At 46.2% G+C, this 17,109-nt stretch overlaps 1 protein-coding gene across 2 annotated transcripts in view; it reads left to right on the top strand.

The window, feature by feature from the left end:
- The first annotated feature begins 1,516 nt into the window (after positions 1–1,516).
- ZBTB24 (zinc finger and BTB domain containing 24) overlaps positions 1,517–17,109 on the top strand; it is an 18,799-nt gene continuing 3,206 nt past the window's right edge. The window contains exons 1-6 of one of the 2 annotated variants that reach the window (XM_032156390.2): positions 1,517–1,676; positions 2,686–3,665; positions 7,828–7,995; positions 8,507–8,590; positions 9,272–9,355; positions 16,975–17,056. In XM_032156390.2, coding sequence (XP_032012281.1) covers positions 2,714–3,665; positions 7,828–7,995; positions 8,507–8,590; positions 9,272–9,355; positions 16,975–17,056 — 1,370 coding nt within the window. In that variant the 5' untranslated portion in view covers positions 1,517–1,676; positions 2,686–2,713. The remainder of the gene's footprint in view (positions 1,677–2,685; positions 3,666–7,827; positions 7,996–8,506; positions 8,591–9,271; positions 9,356–16,974; positions 17,057–17,109) is intronic. The other variant, XM_032156399.2, reaches the window with a different exon arrangement.

The following is a 17,109-nucleotide window of genomic DNA, read 5'->3' as shown; positions in this document are numbered from 1 at the left end:
ATGAAAGGGAAACCTCAGAGAAGGAGCATGTGTGGCTTGAGCTAGTTTTAATAAAATCTAGTAAAAATATAAGAGCCAGGTTGCTAATTACACCTCCGGTTCAAGATCAGGGAGGCTATAGATGGCATGTTGGGAATCTGGAAATGGGCAGAAAAATAAGTAATTAGGTATTGGCGAAGAGAGAGAAAATGCTGAAATAAATGGATGGAAGCAGGTGGGGAGTAGATTTGGATGGGGCTTGTAGACCACATTAAGAAGCTTGGACTTTATCCAGAGGGCATGTGGGAGCCACATGGATTCTAAGCCAAGGAGTGACTCTAGTCTCTGGATCTCATACGTGGAGAGATCCTCTGTACTCCACAATGGATTCTAAGCCGAGGAGTGACTCTAGTCTCCGGATCTCATATGTACTTGGAGAAATCCTCTGTACTTCTGCGAATTAAAGAGAACAACACTGCAGCTGAGACCAGTTAGAAACAGTCTATTGAACAAAGATGATGAAAGTTTGAATAATAATGATCATTTTAATCACAGCAGACGAATTAAACCAGGCATTTCCTAAGCCCATTACATACTTAATTTTGTTTATGCAATAGCAACCCTACCGAAGTGGCACTAGTGTTAACATCTCCATTTCACAGGTAAGGTAAAGAAGTTGTGAGGGTAAGTAATTTGCCCAAGATCTCTCAGAACCCAGGTTTCTCTGACTGCAGTGCTCTCTTCATTCTCTTAGATTAAGGCATCGGGAGTGGGGAGGAAAAGGAGGCAGAAGTGAAAAACATTTAGAAGGTAAGTAATAGTTATTATATTAGCACTAGATAATGATGATGGTGATGATGATGACAATGATGATGACGGTAAGGGGGATTTCATGCCTTTTACATTCAAGAACAACACCAGATTCAGTGTCGTAGGAGAGATAAAATTAAGGTATTGGCGTTGAGCTAATAGTTTAATACGATATAAAACTTCCCAAAGGGAGGGGTCACAAAGCCTCTCCTGTCCATGGCCCCCAATTCACCGCAAAAGTCGCTCCTGCCTGGGCTCCCCGGCAGTGCCACACGCAGGACCTCGGGCGCCGACACCGCCCCGGCCACTGTCCCTCCTCCGAAGCCGCGCCCCTCCTCGCCCCTCCCCGCCCCGCCCCGGCCCGGCTCTGGCCCCTGCCCCCAAGCCCCGGGCTTGCCATCTCTCGCCGCCCCGCCCCGCCCCGCCGCGGCACCCCCGACCCCAGGCCTGCATTCTCGCCCCGCCTTGCCCCTCCCCGCCCCTGCCACGCCCCAACCCTCGAACTGCCGTCGCGCCCCGCCTTGCCCCGCCCCGCCCGCCCCCGCCCGCCCCCGCCCAGCCCTGATCCCCGGCCTGCCATCTCGCCCCGCCCCTCCCCGCCCCTCCCCGCCCCTCCCCGCCCCTCCCCGCCGCTCTCGTGGCCCCCACCTCCAGGGGCGCCTCTGCGGGCCACGTGGTTCGGCGTCCGCGCGCAGGCGGCTCTTGGCGCCGCGCTTCCGGGTTGGCTGTGGCTGTGGCTGCGGCGGCGGCGCAGGGGCAGAAACCGGTGCGGCGCAGAAGCCCCAGAGGCGGGCGGAGCGGAGGGCCAGCGGGCCTCGGCGTGGGTCTCTCGCCAGGCCGCCGGGTGAGCTGGCAGCGACCGAGACCCCACCGGGCGACCCTGAGAGGTAGGTCTGCCGCGCCGACCTCCCCCGCCGTCTGCTCCCTAGTCGGGCCCGCGGGGCCTGGGCGGGGAGGTGGGGGTCTTTCCGCGCCGCCTCCCCCTGCTCGGACCACCCGGGGCTGCGGGGGCTCTGCGCCGCGCCCAGTGTGTCTGACGGCCCCACGCAGCTTAAGTTATTAGTATTTTATTGCAGCTACCTCACATTCACTTTGCACATGCACATTTCTTCACTCTTCACATTGGTTCCCACATACGAAATGGCTAATAATCTGGGAGATGGAGGCAGCCTCGTTCTCCCTGAGATAGTTGTGCAACCATAGAAAGTTCGTGCTTGCGGAGGATTTTGGAGATGGTTGATCGCATTTCTTCATTTTAGAGAAGGTAGACCCTGAATCGTTCCATGAATACTGGAGAGTCACTCAGCTAGGTAATGTGCGGCAGGAGGCTGAGGGAGAGAATTGCTTGAACCTGGGAGGCGGAGGTTGCAGTGAGCCGAGATTGCGCCACTGCGCACCAGCCTGGGCGATAGAGCGAGACTCCGTCTCAAAAAAAAAAAAAAAAAAAACCCGAGCTAAGTTGTTTTGTTTTTGTTTTTTTGAGGTGGTGGTCTCGTTCTGTCGCCCAGGCTGGAGTGCAGTGGCACGATCACGGCTCACTGCCACCTCGAACTCCCAAGCTCAGGTGATGCTCCTGCCGCAGCCTCCTAAGTAGCTGGGACCACAGGCGGGTGCCACCACGCCAGGCTAATTTTTGTATTTTTTGTATAGATGAATTCTCTCCATGTTGCCCAGGCTGGTCTCAAGTGATCCGTCGGCCTCGGCCTCCCAAAGTGCTGGGATTACAGGCGTGAGGCCACTGCTCCCGGGCCCAGAGCTAAGTTTGTAGACAGACAATTAAAAATGGTAATGGTAAAATTCAGTTAATGATGTGAAGTGAATAGGAAGTTCATGTGGGCTGGCACTAACCTTTTAGACAGTGCTTCCTCCTTTTTAAACCTTGTTTTCTTATTTCAGATTTAACCCTTCGTGGCTTCTGAAGAAAATGGCAGAAACATCGCCAGAGCCTTCTGGGCAGCTTGTTGTACACTCAGACGCTCACAGTGACACTGTCCTGGCCAGTTTTGAGGATCAGAGGAAGAAAGGCTTCCTCTGTGACATTACTTTAATCGTGGAGAATGTACATTTCCGGGCCCACAAAGCCTTACTTGCTGCCAGTAGTGAATACTTCTCAATGATGTTTGCAGAAGAGGGGGAAATCGGCCAATCCATTTATATGCTGGAAGGCATGGTTGCAGACACCTTTGGTATCCTGTTGGAATTTATCTACACAGGTTATCTCCATGCCAGTGAGAAAAGTACAGAACAAATTCTGGCTACTGCTCAGTTCTTAAAAGTCTATGACCTGGTAAAGGCTTACACAGACTTCCAAAATAATCATAGCTCCCCAAAGCCAACAACTTTGAACACTGCTGGTGCCCCAGTGGTTGTTATCTCTAATAAGAAAAACGATCCTCCAAAGCGGAAACGGGGAAGACCAAAAAAAGTCAATACATTGCAGGAGGAGAAATCAGAACTGGCTGCAGAGGAAGAAATACAGTTAAGAGTGAACAATTCAGTTCAGAATAGACAAAACTTTGTGGTTAAAGGAGACAGTGGTGTACTAAATGAGCAGATTGCAGCAAAAGAAAAGGAAGAATCGGAGCCTACTTGTGAGCCAAGTAGAGAGGAGGAAATGCCAGTTGAAAAAGATGAGAACTATGATCCCAAGACCCAGGATGGCCAGGCAAGCCAGAGTCGGTACAGCAAGCGGAGGATTTGGAGATCCGTCAAACTTAAAGATTACAAACTTGTTGGGGATCAAGAGGACCATGGTTCAGCCAAGAGGATCTGTGGAAGGAGAAAGCGCCCTGGAGGCCCTGAGGCCCGCTGTAAAGACTGCGGCAAGGTCTTTAAGTACAATCATTTTTTAGCAATCCACCAGAGGAGCCACACAGGTAATGATGTTTTCAAAGCTGATTGCAGTGTGTTTCAGAATTGGGAGTAGTGATGATAATAATAGCTTCTATTTACTGTGCAACTTCTGTGTGATGGGCATTGTAATAAAGCCTTTATACATGTTATTGCATTTAATTTTCTCCACAATCCTGCAAGGTAGATAATATCCTCATTGTACATTGTATGATTAAAATCATATTTACTCATATGTAAGAGAGGGTTACTAAAGTGCATAGTTTACAGATGAAGCAACCAAGTTCTAGAGAGCTTAAATAACTTGCCAGAGTCACCCGTTAGTGACAGAGCTGGGATTGAACCCAGGTAGCCTGGTTGAAGAACCTCTCTCATTTGTAGTTGTTGAATGAATCCTTTAATGTCCACTTATCAAGATCTAGCCCAGTGTACCCTGCTTTCTGATTCTTGAACATTCTTCATCTTGACCATAACCATGCTTTTGCCTAAGTCTATGTGGACCACTTTCTAACTCAGCTGTCTAGCTTTAAATACCTTCTCATTTTTGGTCCCTCCAGCCCAGCACTGACCAATGGGACCCTTCTGTGATGATGGAAATGTTCCTACATCCGCAGTGTCCAATATGGTGGCCAGTAACCACATGTGGCTTTTGAGCCCTTGAACTGTGGCTAGTGTGACTGAGAAACTGAATTTTAAATTTTATTTTAATTCATTTAAATTTGAATAACCACATGTGGCTAGTGGCGATCGTATTCGACACTGCAGTCCTAGCGAGAAATCCCTTCCTTTGAGCCATTTCAGGTGCTTAAACCCCACTCTGCTTTGGGTCAGATTGTTGTTGCTGTTTGTATATCCCTCAACTTAATTGTAAGCTTAAGTATAGGGACTGGTGCTTAAGTCTCGTCCTGTGATCCAGCAGCATCTGGTGCTGTGGTTCTCAACCTGCAAATTGGAATCACTTAGGGAGCTTCTAAAACTACCACTGCCTAGGCCTCAACCCCAGAGCTTCTGATTTAATTGTCTGGCACCTTGGTGCTTTTGAAAGCTCCCAAAAGACTTTAGCTACAGATAGGTTGAAGACCTTGAATTCAGGTACTTCGAACAAAGTAGATACTTGAGAAATATTTGTTGAAATGTAATAGGTTATATTTTGGCTTTTTTTTTTTTTTTTTTGAGATGGATTCTCGCTCTGTCACCCAGGCTAGAGTGCAGTGGCCGCGATCTCGGCTCACCGCAACCTCCGCCTCCCGAGTTCAAGCGATTCTCCTGCCTCAGCCTCCTGAGTAGCTGGGATTACAGGCACATGCCACCACGCCCAGCTAATTTTTTGTATTTTTATTAGAGACGGGGTTTCACCATGTTGGTCAGGCTGGTCTCAAACTCCTGACCTCGTGATCTGCCTGCCTCAGCCTCCCAAAGTGCTGGGATTACAGGCGTGCGCCACTGCGCCCAGCTGGCTATTTTAATCAAAGATTTATATGTGCATAGTTTAGAGTTAAATCATTATAGAAGACTTAAGAAAAAGCATGTAGGATCGATCTTCCCTTACGTCCCCAGTACAGACAGTCCCCGACTCACAGTGGTTCGATTTTTCATCTTTAAAATGGTGTGAAAGCAGTACAGGTTCAACAGAAACTGTACTTTGAATTCTGAGTTTTGATCTTTTCCCGGGCTAGTAATATTCAGTATGATCCTCTCATGCCATGCTGGGCCACACAGTCACTTGGGTAGATGACCCGTACTCTGCATTTGGTGCATTCATACAGTACTCTGTATAAGTGTATTTTTCCTTATGATATTTTCAGTATGATGGGTTTGTTGAGATGTCCCATCATAAGTCAGGGAGCATCTGTATTCTGAATTTTGCAGCCCATCACTTTAGTATGGGTCTGTTTTCTTCCATCTGGGTAGATAACAGGTAGATTCATAAGGTTTGGAAACTGTCTTTCAGTTCTGGAAAATCTTGAGTTATTTCATAGATGATTTCTCCCCTCTGTTTTCTCTGTTCTCTCTAACTTTATTTTCTCTTATATTTTCCATCATTTTTGGCCCCACCATCTGGGGGATTTCCACTTTGTTTATCAGCCCTTTGAGGTTTTCTGTTTCGACTCTTATTTTTTTCCCCCTTAGGAGCTCTTTTTGTTTTCTAAATGTTTTAATTTGAATGATCTTTTTATTTCACAATGTAATATCTTACCTCTGTGAGCATGTTAATGATAACATTTTCCTCATTAGAGGCAAGTTGCTTTTTTTTTTCTTCTTACTTGTTTGTCACTACTACAAAAGGCTTTCCTTGAGTGCCTGATGTTTTTTTAAAAATCATATTTAGTCATATGTAAGGGCGGGTTGCTAAAAGCTACCGGCAATGCTGCATGTGTGGAGAGAGCCTGTATTTTATTTATTTCTTACTCTGTTGCCCAGGCTGGAGTGCAATGGCGTGATCTCCGATCACTGCAACCTCTGCCTCCTGGATTCAAGTGATTCTCCTGCCTCAGCCTCCCAAGTAGCTGGGATTACAGGCATGCACCACCATGCCTGGCTAATTTTTTTGTATGAGAGAGCCTGCAAAACTGTGACGTTGTTCCCAGATCACACTGAGGGTCAGGCTGCTATTTCTTGTGGCCCAATAACAAGATGTAGATGAACTGGGGAGGAAGAGAGTTTTTATTTCTATAACCAGTTACAGGGAGAAGGCCTGGAAATTATCGCCAGACCAAATCAAAATTACAAAGTTTTTCAGAGCTTATATACCGCATAAGCTGTTTGTCTATGTGTAAGTGTGCATTCCTCTACAGACGTAGGTGATTAACTCTTAATCTATAACCAAGGTCTGCGTCCCAAAGACCTTCTTCTAGAGCCTCAGTAAGTTTACTTAATCTAAATGGGTCTAGGTGCTGGGGTGATTACCCTTCTGCTAAATCACGGAGATTTGGGGAATTCCTTCAGATCCCCAGTAAAACTTGTTTAATCCTAAATGGGTCCCGTTAAGAATTCCTTCGTTATTTTGTCATGCTTTAACGCCCAGGAGAAGCCTAGGCAAAACTCTTGGTGGGCTTTTGTTACATTCCAGCCTTTGTTTAAGGGCGCTGGCTTTTAATATTTAACTTAACCACTCAGTCAGTACTGAAACAGTTGTTATGGAGGTGTGTTATAACCTCACTGGAGGTGGTGTGGCTGTGCCCCATGTCGTTGCTGGTGCCTGGCTTCCACATCTTTGCTCTCTTACCTTGGACCTATCATGTTCCAGTGGAAGACGCTTCTGCTCTCTCACTTGGAGGCACTAGGCCTGGCTGCCGGCCTGTGTCTAGGACAGGAGGGGGAAGAAGGAGTGGGGGAGTCTCATCATCCCAGATGGAAATGTTGACTTACTCTCCCTGTGGTGATCCCAACTCAGCTGTGCCTAGAAACTCCTAATCCAAAGACCCCTTTTTCTTAATCCTCCTCAGTGAACACTCTCCATCCTCTTTTGGGGAGAGGGACAGTCTCCTGGCTGTGTAGAATGGAAGATTTGATCAGGGGTCTAAGTACCTTTGAAACAGACTTTCAAACAGACTCTGTTTCCAGAGATAGCAGGTGCCACCAATTCCTGAGTTTTTTGGAGACTGTATCTTTGCCACCAATTCCTGAGTTTTTTGGAGATTGTATCTTAAAAATTAGGTTTTATTGGGCTGGGTGTGGTGGCTCATGCCTGTAATCCCAGCAATTTGGGAGGCTGAGGCAGGAAGATTGCTTGAGCCCAGGAGTTGGAGACCTGCCTGGGCAACATAGTGAGATCCCATCTCTAAAAAAAAAAATTAAAATTACAATTAAAAAATTAGCTGGGTGTGGTGGTGGCACACGCCTGTGATCCGAGCTACTCAGGAGGCTGAAGTGGGAAGATCATTTGTTCCCAGGAGGTTGAGGCTATAGTGAGCTATGGTAGCGCCATTGCACTCCAGCCTGGGTTATAGAGTGAGACCCTGTTACAAAGAAAAAACAAAAAATTAAGTTATATTAGTGCTAGTCACTGCTGGCTTCAGATTCATCTGTTCCAGCTTCCAAAATTTTATTGCTGATGTCTCTTGTGTTCATTGTTGGCCTTTTGGATGTGTGCCTTTTAGGAAAAATCCCTTATTGTTATTTTAATTTGGGAGAGACAAAAATGTGTGGATTCTTACTTACACCATGCTTCTGGGGCTCTTCTTCCAGGGGAGCGACCTTTCAAATGTAATGAGTGTGGAAAAGGCTTTGCCCAGAAGCACTCGCTACAGGTCCACACCAGGATGCACACAGGCGAGCGGCCGTACACCTGCACCGTGTGCAGCAAGGCTCTGACCACCAAGCACTCACTGCTGGAGCACATGAGCCTGCACTCAGGTAGTGGGGCTTGCCCAGAGGGCCAGCTGTCACCAGATTCCCATTCCCCAGGGTGGGCATTACCAACACCTAAATGGTGTTTTCTCAGCCTAGTATCATTTCCAACGTGGTGTCATTGAAAGACAGGGTTTTGCATCGGTCTGAGTGCAGTTTAGAGTTCTGCACAGATCCTTAAACTAGAGCTTATAAACTGGCTGCTGGGAGTTTAGTGTGCAAGTGTGTTTTATTAAACCACCAAAGTTTAGAATTGTTTTACTTTGAACGCCTTTGGGGGAAACTTAAATTCTCCAGTTCTACCCCAGTCTCCGTCTCCAATACTCCCTATTGCCTTACATACCTTTGCACATTTATGTTTCTGTGGTAGATTGAAGTTTTCTGGGTTTGTAAACAAGTCACTTGTATCATTTGTAGAAAATGGGGACCTGGGCCCACTGTAGTATTTACCTTATTAGTGAGCATTCCAGTTCTTTATAGTTTTTTGCATGTTTTAGTGTTTTGGTTTTTTTGGCAGGACAGAAGTCTTTTACCTGTGATCAATGCGGAAAATATTTCAGCCAGAACAGACAACTAAAGAGCCATTACCGAGTTCATACAGGTACGATAAAGTGAGAACATTTAGATTGAGGGGGAAGAAATGCAAATAAAAATTGTTTCTGAAACATTAGGTTCATATTGTTCTGCTCTTAGCACATATTGTTCACATAGGGTATTTAGGGAAAAGTGCCTTAAGAGTCTAAATTATATGTTTTTATATTATTGTCTGCCACCATGTGAATTATGTTTTATTTGTATACTACAGTTTTGGTGCCACACACAGAAACCCTATAGAATTAAAAGTGCTACTTGCACAAGGGAGCTTCAGTGAATGGTTGTTAGTGGTGCCTGGGCAGAGACATTATCACCCCATGGCTGTCAGCCCAGGCTTTCTCTCCCCGGTTCTACCTGTTGTCCTTTTTCTTTCCTGCCAACTAATAAGAAATGAATGTGGGTTACGAGTGTCATTTGAGATCATTTGTGGCCTCAGTCACACCAATACTTTGAGGAAAAAAGGAGAGACTACATTTAGATTTGGAAGGATCCTAGCTCTCTTGGAGGAGGCAGTGAGTTGAGGTGCTTAGGAAAATATTAACAGTTACCAAATTAATGAAAAAATTTTTGTTGTTAAAGTACTGTATTTAAAGTGATTATTTTTCAGGGAAGTGCTTTAACACAAATCACTGAAGAAAATGCAGGGAGAGCATATATGCACTGACACTTTTTTTATTGTTGCGACAAGGCCACTCATTACCGGAATGCAAAGACTGCCATCGCAAATTCATGGATGTATCTCAGCTAAAGAAACATCTGCGAACACACACAGGTAAAACTCCATCTCGTCTGTCCCCCTAGTACACGGGATGTTTTCAGGAGAGTGAAGAATGAAGTTCTCTGACTGCCCTGCTAAGCCTGTGTTTGGAAATGTTTATTATAAATTGGATGGGAGTTGTGTAAGAAGATAAGTTAAAAGTTGGAAGGCAGAATGTTGTCAGCACTGTCTTTGGGGAAATCACATCTCTTGTAGAGGAGCAAAACGGAGATCACTTACTGAGCACTATTCGTATGTCACAATTCATTTAATACCACAGAATAGTGAGTCTGAGTCTGGTTCTGTGTTTCACTCTTAATTTACTTCAGCATTGAAGGTGATAGCAAGACTTTTTTTTTTTTTTTTTTTTAAGATAAGGGCTCATGCTGTCATCCAGGCTAAAGTGCAGTGGCACGATCACAGCTCACCACAGCCTTGACCTCCTGGGCTGAGGTGATCCTCCCACCTCAGCCTCCTGAGTAGCTGGGACCACAGGTGGAAACCACCACACCTACGTAATTTTTTATTTTTTAATTTTTTGTAGAGATGGCTCCCACTATGTTGCCCAGGCTGGTCTTGAACTCCTGGGCTCAAGCAGTCTTCCTGTCTGAGCCTCCCAGAATGCTGAGATGACAGGCATGAGCCACCATGCCAAGCAAGATAATTTTTTTTTTTGTCGGGGTTTCCCCTGTCTCGACTCTGACCTCGTGATCCCCCCCGGCCTCCAAATCTGGATTACAACTGACCACCCCGATGGAGTCTTTCTCTGTTGCCAGGCTGGAGTGCAGTGGCGTGATCTTGGCTCACTGCAACCGCTGCCTCCCGGGTTCAAGTGATTCTCCTGCCTCAGCCTCCCTAGTAGCTGGGACTATAGGTGTGTGCTACCATGCCCAGCTAATTTTTTTTGTATTTTTAGTAGAGACAGGATTTCAGCATGTTGGCCAGGATGGTCTCGATCTCTTGACCTTGTGATCCGCCCGCCTTGGGCTCCCAAAGTGCTGGGATTACAGGCATGAGCCACCATGCCTGGCCCAAGATTATTTTTTTAGAAAAGACAGCCAAATGTAACAGACACAAATGTAGCATAGACACTGAGAATGTTTCCACTTTCTCCCCTAGAACCAACACTTAAGCAGCACCACCTCCAGAAAAATCAGTTTCAGAGATGACGAGGAGGCAGCATTGATTAGGGCAGGTCAGCTTTTTTATGTAAGACCAAAAAATTGGATCTTTTATACCTTTTGTCAAAGAATGTGTGTTAAAAATAAGCCTATTCAATTTTCTAAGAAAAACTTGCCATTACAGGTTATTTAATAATTCTGTTGTCTACTGGAATTATCTAAATAGCAAATTGATTTATGGTGCTTTGGACTTTTTTTTTTTTTGGAGTCACTGTCTCACTCTATCGCCCAGGCTGTTGTGCAGTGGTGCGATCTCAGCTCACTGTAACCTCTGCCTGCTGGGTTCAAGCAATTCTCCTGCTTCATCCTCCCGAGTAGCTGGAACTACAGGTGTGCACCACCACGCCCGACTAATTTTTGTTTTTTTTTGTAGAGACAGGGTTTTGGCATGTTAGCCAGGCTGGTGTCGCTTGAACTCCTGGCTCAAGTGATCCACCCTCCCAGCCTCCCAAAGCGCTGGGATTACAGGCGTGAGCCACTGTGCCTGGCCTGGATGTTGTTTTTTAAATGCAAGTTTTTCTTCTTAAATTCAGTAAACGTCTCATAGGATATGGATTTTAACACATGCACTGAGCACTTACTGGGAACCAGACACTGTTTTAGGCTTTGAGGATGCAGCAGTGAATGAGATGGACAGGCCCCTGCCTTAAGAGACCAACATTCAATAGGGAAGACAGAGTACAAACAAGTATATAACACATTCGGTGTTGTGAGTGCGTTGAGGAATAAAATGCAAGGTAAGGGGGCAGGATGCGGGAAAGAGAGCTGCTCTTTTATGCGTGGACTGGTTTGGGAAGGTCTCACAGATGAGGTGGCATCTTGGATGGAGAGGAGAATGCAGTGGGGGAGTGAGCCAGCCAGCCATTGAGGATGCCCAGGAGAGAGCATTCTAAGCAGGAGGAGCCCTGGGCATAGGGCCCTCAGGCAGGAATAAACATTTTTGACAAGCTGGAGACGTGCTGGGAGGAGCACCAAGGCAGCCAGAGAGCTGGGAGTAGGAAGTCGTAGTGTAGGTGGATGTTCTCAATTTAGCTGCATGCTTTTTACCACCTGGGAAGCTTCAAAAAAAGCCTTGTCCCAACCGCCGAGATTCTGATTGACTTCACCTGGGCAGAGCCTGGGCATTGGTGTTTTTTAAAATACCCCTCAACAATTGTAGGGTGCACTCGGGCTGAAGTACTTTGAAGGCCACAGTAAAGATTGGATTTTATTCTGAGGGAGTTGGCTTTACTGAGATGAGTGACATGGCATGACTTAGGGTTGTAACAGGGTCACTCTAGCCACCCTGTGAGGTGGGGGCGAGGCCAGGGTGGAGGCAGAGAGACCCATTAGGAGGCTGTGCAGTAGTGGGGCTCGGAACAGCACAGTAGCAGCAGAGGTGGTATCAAGTGGTCCAGTTCTGGATATATTCCAGGGAAGAATTCATGTGATTCGCTCATGATTGGATGTGGGAGTTGAAAGAAGAGGCAAAAGCCACTGTGAGGAGGAAAAACTAGGGACGACTAAGAAGAACAGATCAGGAGTTAGATTGTGGACTGGTTGGTGTCTATTTGACATCCATGTGCAGGTGTGGGGTAGATCATTAGATTTCCAGGTCTGGAGAGTTCAGGGGAGAGATGCAGCCAGAGCTCTGGATTTCCACAGGTACACATGTGCCTGCAAATAGTATGTGGTGCTGTGCTGAGTTCCCTAGGGAGACAGCGATGGTGGAGGAGAGTGGAGCTGGCTTGGTCATGCTGAGCAGTGCCAGAGGAGGCACTTCCCCTTGGTTTTGTTGTTGAGCATAAGGGGGAGTGAGGTTTCTGGGCTTTGTGAGTAGCAGTAGGACTTGAAGTAGGGATGAAAAGGAACAGAAGACCTCCCCCACTATAATTCCAGCAAACTCTTCTCAGCCTGTCAACTTTGAGAAGCAGAACAGAAAGTGGAAGATGTGTGGTGAGTTAAAAAGGAGACAGACGGGCATCTGTGGTTTGCCTGACTTAGAAATATGAAAAGAAATTGAACCTGTCAAAAAATTGGGGCGCTTCAAGAGCAGTAACTATGACCCATCTGTCCCTAGCATCAGCACGGAGAATCTGCTTGAATGTTGGTGAAGGGCATTGGCGTGCCATTTCCCTGCTCCCTGGGCATTGAGCACAGCCAGAATGAGTAGTCCCAGTCCCCACCCTCAGGGCCATGCTCAGTTGGAAACCAAGACTTCATCTCTTAGAGATGAACCGTCATTCATCTCTTAGATCTTTAGGCACAAACTCTCTCTGGGTTACATGTCCTGCACCAAGCACTGGAGAAGTCAAAGGCAAATTAGAGACGTTCTCTTTCCTAGGAGAGCATCCCCAGTGAGGGAGGTGGACACATTTTGACACGGAGGCAAAGTATCAGGCAGACAAGCAGTACCTGCCAGGTCACCACATCTCAGGCCCTCCTACTCACATCTTGTCCCCGTACCTGGCGCTGGTCAGGTTTATAGGGACCCAGTCAAGCCAAGTGAGTTCACAAGACAGATAAACCAGAGAATATATCAACTCAATAGAGGGATTACACCTTTCTGTTGCCCACAGCACCTCCTTCCTCACATTAGTGTACCCAAAAGCCAAGCTAGTGATCAGAAGATTGCATGGTGAGCTGGGAACAAGTCAAGGGAATTAGCCCAGGCCACAGAGAAGCCTGGTGAGTGACCTCTGACCCCACAGCACAGTCCCACCCCACCAGTGTCCCTGTTCCTGGATGGTGTTCCATAAACACTGATTCTGCCCTGAGGGCTCCTACTCACAGGTAGATGGCCCTGTCTGGGAACAAATGATAAAGTTCAGTAAGTCACAGTTCTGTTCACAGCCTCATTGTGGCTTGAAGTTGAAGCTTCCCAAATCTCTTCAACTGTGTGTTGAGACCATCCATTAACGTTGAGACCTGGGGGTCTTCCCATCTTCCTGAGACCTGGTGGCCCCTCAACACAACATGCCCTTACAGAGTCTACATGCCGTCTACTATGAAACAGTATGGCGTGGTCAGAGCCACAGCAGAGGTGTGAACACAGGACAGGAAACAGCTGAGAAGACCATATAGGAATGCCAAGTACACAGGTGTCAAACCATGCTATCCACAGTTATCACGGACATGTGTCCCTTTTTTGCCAAGATTGGCAAGTACATGAGGAAATGCACATCTTTATTTATTGTTGGTGGGAATATAATTTGGGAACCCTCTGGAAGGAACTTTTGCAATACTTACCAAAACGTAAACCGCACAATTGTGAAAAGATGTTTGCCTAAGGATATTCATCATAGGCAGCATTGTTTATAACTTAACAAGTTTAACAGCCACCCAAATGTCCCAGGAGGGGATTAGATAGGTAAATTTGGGGCAGTATACACAATGGTACACAAAACAGACTTTTAAAATGGCGGTGTGGCTTTACTGATGTGACAAACAGCATGCATTGGATGACCTCACAGAGTAAGACCACAAATAAACAGATTTGTCTGTAAAGATATTCGCCATTGTTAACTGGTTGTCTCGAGATGAGAATAGTGGAGCAGTTTTAATATTCTTTGTATTTTCAATATTTGATTCTTTTACAATGAACACAGTAATTTTTTAAGAAAAACAAAGCTGCGGTCCACAGTGGGAGGCAGGATGTTGAGGGGTCTAGACGGACAGAACTGGACTGCCAGGTGAACGTGACAGCTCAGGGAATGGGAGGTGTCACTGTGATTGTTGTGCCTGGCTGGACAGGGGCTGGGTGATGTTGTCGTTAACCATCATGACCCATGTTATTCTGGGTTTCAGCAGGTGGGGATGGGAAATCCACCTGTGATGCCAATAAGCAGTGACTCATCGATAGTATCTGGAGTGGGGTCCGGGATTTAAGTCATTGGGGAAGGGTAGGGGTGGGATCGGTGGAGTAACTGCTGAGAAGAGGGTCTGGAAGTACACCCTGGAGCTGTTTCAGTACTTCTGTTGACATCACCCTGGGTGGGACCTTTCGTCACACTCCTGTCTCTGCCTTTTCCTTTAATCGCTATTGTCTAATCCTCTTGTAACACACTTCTTTCCGGTCCCCATGCCTCTCAGGCCCTGTCCTATTACCTTATCCTTCTTCTCCATCTGCCACCTGCCACCTCCTGGTCTAGGCCTTGTGCGTAGCCTGTTAGAGGTCCCCCTGCCTCTAGCCCACCCTCCTCATCATTCCCAGGTGTATTTTGTTGGTACTTTCAGCATGTCATTCTGCTAAAAACTTCCAGAGGCTCCACAGGTCCCCTGCCTGGATTTCATAGCTCCTGTTGCCTTGGCCTCCCGACTCCTGAGAGTGATGCTTGTCACTCCTGGTGCACACCGTTTGGTCATTTCTGACACCATAGGCTCATACTATTTAGACTAGTACCCTGGCCCAGGTTTCTTTCCAGTCTAGCCAGATCCCGCCCACCCCATCCAGCACCCTGTCTGCACTCAGAATTGTTGACGCCACTTGTTTTAATGTTCAGTGAAACACAGACCTATGTTACTTAATTAGTTTGTGCATCTCCTCAAGTAGATTAGAAAAGTTTCTTTTTTGTTTCTTAGCTGTGTACTTTATTGATGGTCTATCAGTGTTTGAGAACTAAATAAATTTAAGGACTGGGTGTCTCTGTTGAAGGTGGTAGAGCTGTACACAGGGGAAGAGATAGAAACCACTATGCGGGAAGACCCCGGGCAGATTCACCTTGGCTAGGGAAATTTGCCTTCCTGCTGTCCTGCTCACTCCCTCAAAGAGCTTCCACTGCAGGGTGTTGCTCCTGCAAACACTTACCCTCAAAAAACATTTGCCATCAGACAGACTTTCTGAAATAGAAACTCAGCTGGAGCTGAATGGTAAAGTTAATGTTGTTATGGATGATTGTTGTTGTTCTTTCTCTTAAAAACCTGAAAACTGCAACAAGAATTTTACAATCACAGGCAAACAGCAGGTACTCAGTCTTTGAATCTGGAGAGGGAGAAAACCAACCAAGATCAGAGAAGGCCCCAGCTCTGATGTAGAAAGCTATAGACAGATTATGGCAGTGGCCTGGTTTTAATCTTTGAAGTGGTAAGAGTTCATGATGCAAAGATGCAGATTCATCCAAGTTGTTACAGCTGTCCTCTGCCTCGATGGAGCTTGGAGAAATGTCTTGCCTGAATTTTCCAGTAGATGCTGTGAAAGGGAAGCTCACTGACCATCTTCCATTTCAAATTGTACTTATCCTTTGCTGTTCTCCTGCTCTCCAGTTAAGTGGATTTTGCTGCTTGCTTTTTTTTTTCTTCTTTTTTTCCAATTTAGTTTTCTTGCCTGCATTGGATTACTTAATTTTGTTTCTGGGCAACATGAACAGTCTGTCATTGTATGTTCAGCATGAAAACACACTGAATAAGCACTTGCTGATGTTAGTGAAGCCTGGTGGGTTCTGGAGCAGTTATAGCATCTCAGGTGTACCACCCCCATGAAATTCATTCAGCAGGGGTTTCTGAAATGGCATGCCAGGCCAGATTCTCAGCACTGGGGTACTAGAAGCGGGCATACCCACAAGTTATCTTAAAAAGGAAGAAATGGATAATAAATAACTTATACATTATATGAGGCAGCAATAGCATTGTGGAAAAACTAAATTGGAGAATTGGACTAAGGAGTGCGTGGCAAGGTTTGTAGTGCTCTTGGTGGTGATGGAGCCTCACTGATAAAATAACGTGTGAACAGAGACTTGAAGGAGATGAGAGTGAACCATGCTGGGAGACACCCTGAGATGACATCAGGGAAGTTTGGGGTGAGGAGTAGGGTTTATGGGGTATGGATCTATGATCGCTTGTAGGGCAAGAACTTTGGGTTTTATCTTGGGGTGGGAAATCATCAACATTTGCAGCCCAAGCATAAAATGACCTGACTGCATCAAGGCTCACTCTGGTGGCCACATGGATAGTTTATGGCAGGGAAGCAAGAGCAGAAACGGAGACCCCATAGGAGGCAAGAGATGGTGGTGGTGTGGACCAGAGAGTGGCAGTGGAGGTACTGAGCAGTGGTCAGATTCTGGATATATTTGGAAGGTTGATATAAACGTGAATAATACATAACTCACCCTAGCACACAGGAGTCCTTTCAGGGTCAAGTGGGCTACCTAGCCAAGCAGTAAGGCAGGAGAGCATAGGTGCTGTAATATCTAATGGGAGAAAACAGGAGTAAATAGGGTGTAACTCACTTCCTTGTTGCAGTTTTCAGGTTTTTAAGAGAACCATGCCTTACAATTTCTGTGTATGCTCTTGGCACTCGGCACACAGTGCTTAGGTTAGTTACAGAGTAGATATTTGGTGAGTGCATCATTCATTTATGCTTACGGAGGGGATTGCCTTTGTTCTGTTTATATTGTGAAACCAAAGTGTTTTTATTTTGTCTTATGCTGAATGTATATTGTTAAATGTTTTTTTTGTTTCGTGTGTGTTTTTTTTTAGGTGAGAAGCCATTTACTTGTGAAATCTGTGGCAAATCTTTCACAGCAAAGAGTTCTCTTCAGACCCACATCAGAATCCATCGGTAAAGTTTTGCAGATATTTTTCTCACATGGAGGCCTGATTCAGTTCTGCTGT

This window comes from Hylobates moloch, unplaced genomic scaffold (genome assembly GCF_009828535.3).
Source record: "Hylobates moloch isolate HMO894 unplaced genomic scaffold, HMol_V3 SCAFFOLD_2, whole genome shotgun sequence".
In the NCBI taxonomy this organism is placed as follows: domain Eukaryota; kingdom Metazoa; phylum Chordata; class Mammalia; order Primates; family Hylobatidae; genus Hylobates; species Hylobates moloch.
The sequence above is the reverse complement of the archived record's forward strand: the minus strand, read 5'-3'. Positions and strand labels throughout refer to the sequence as shown.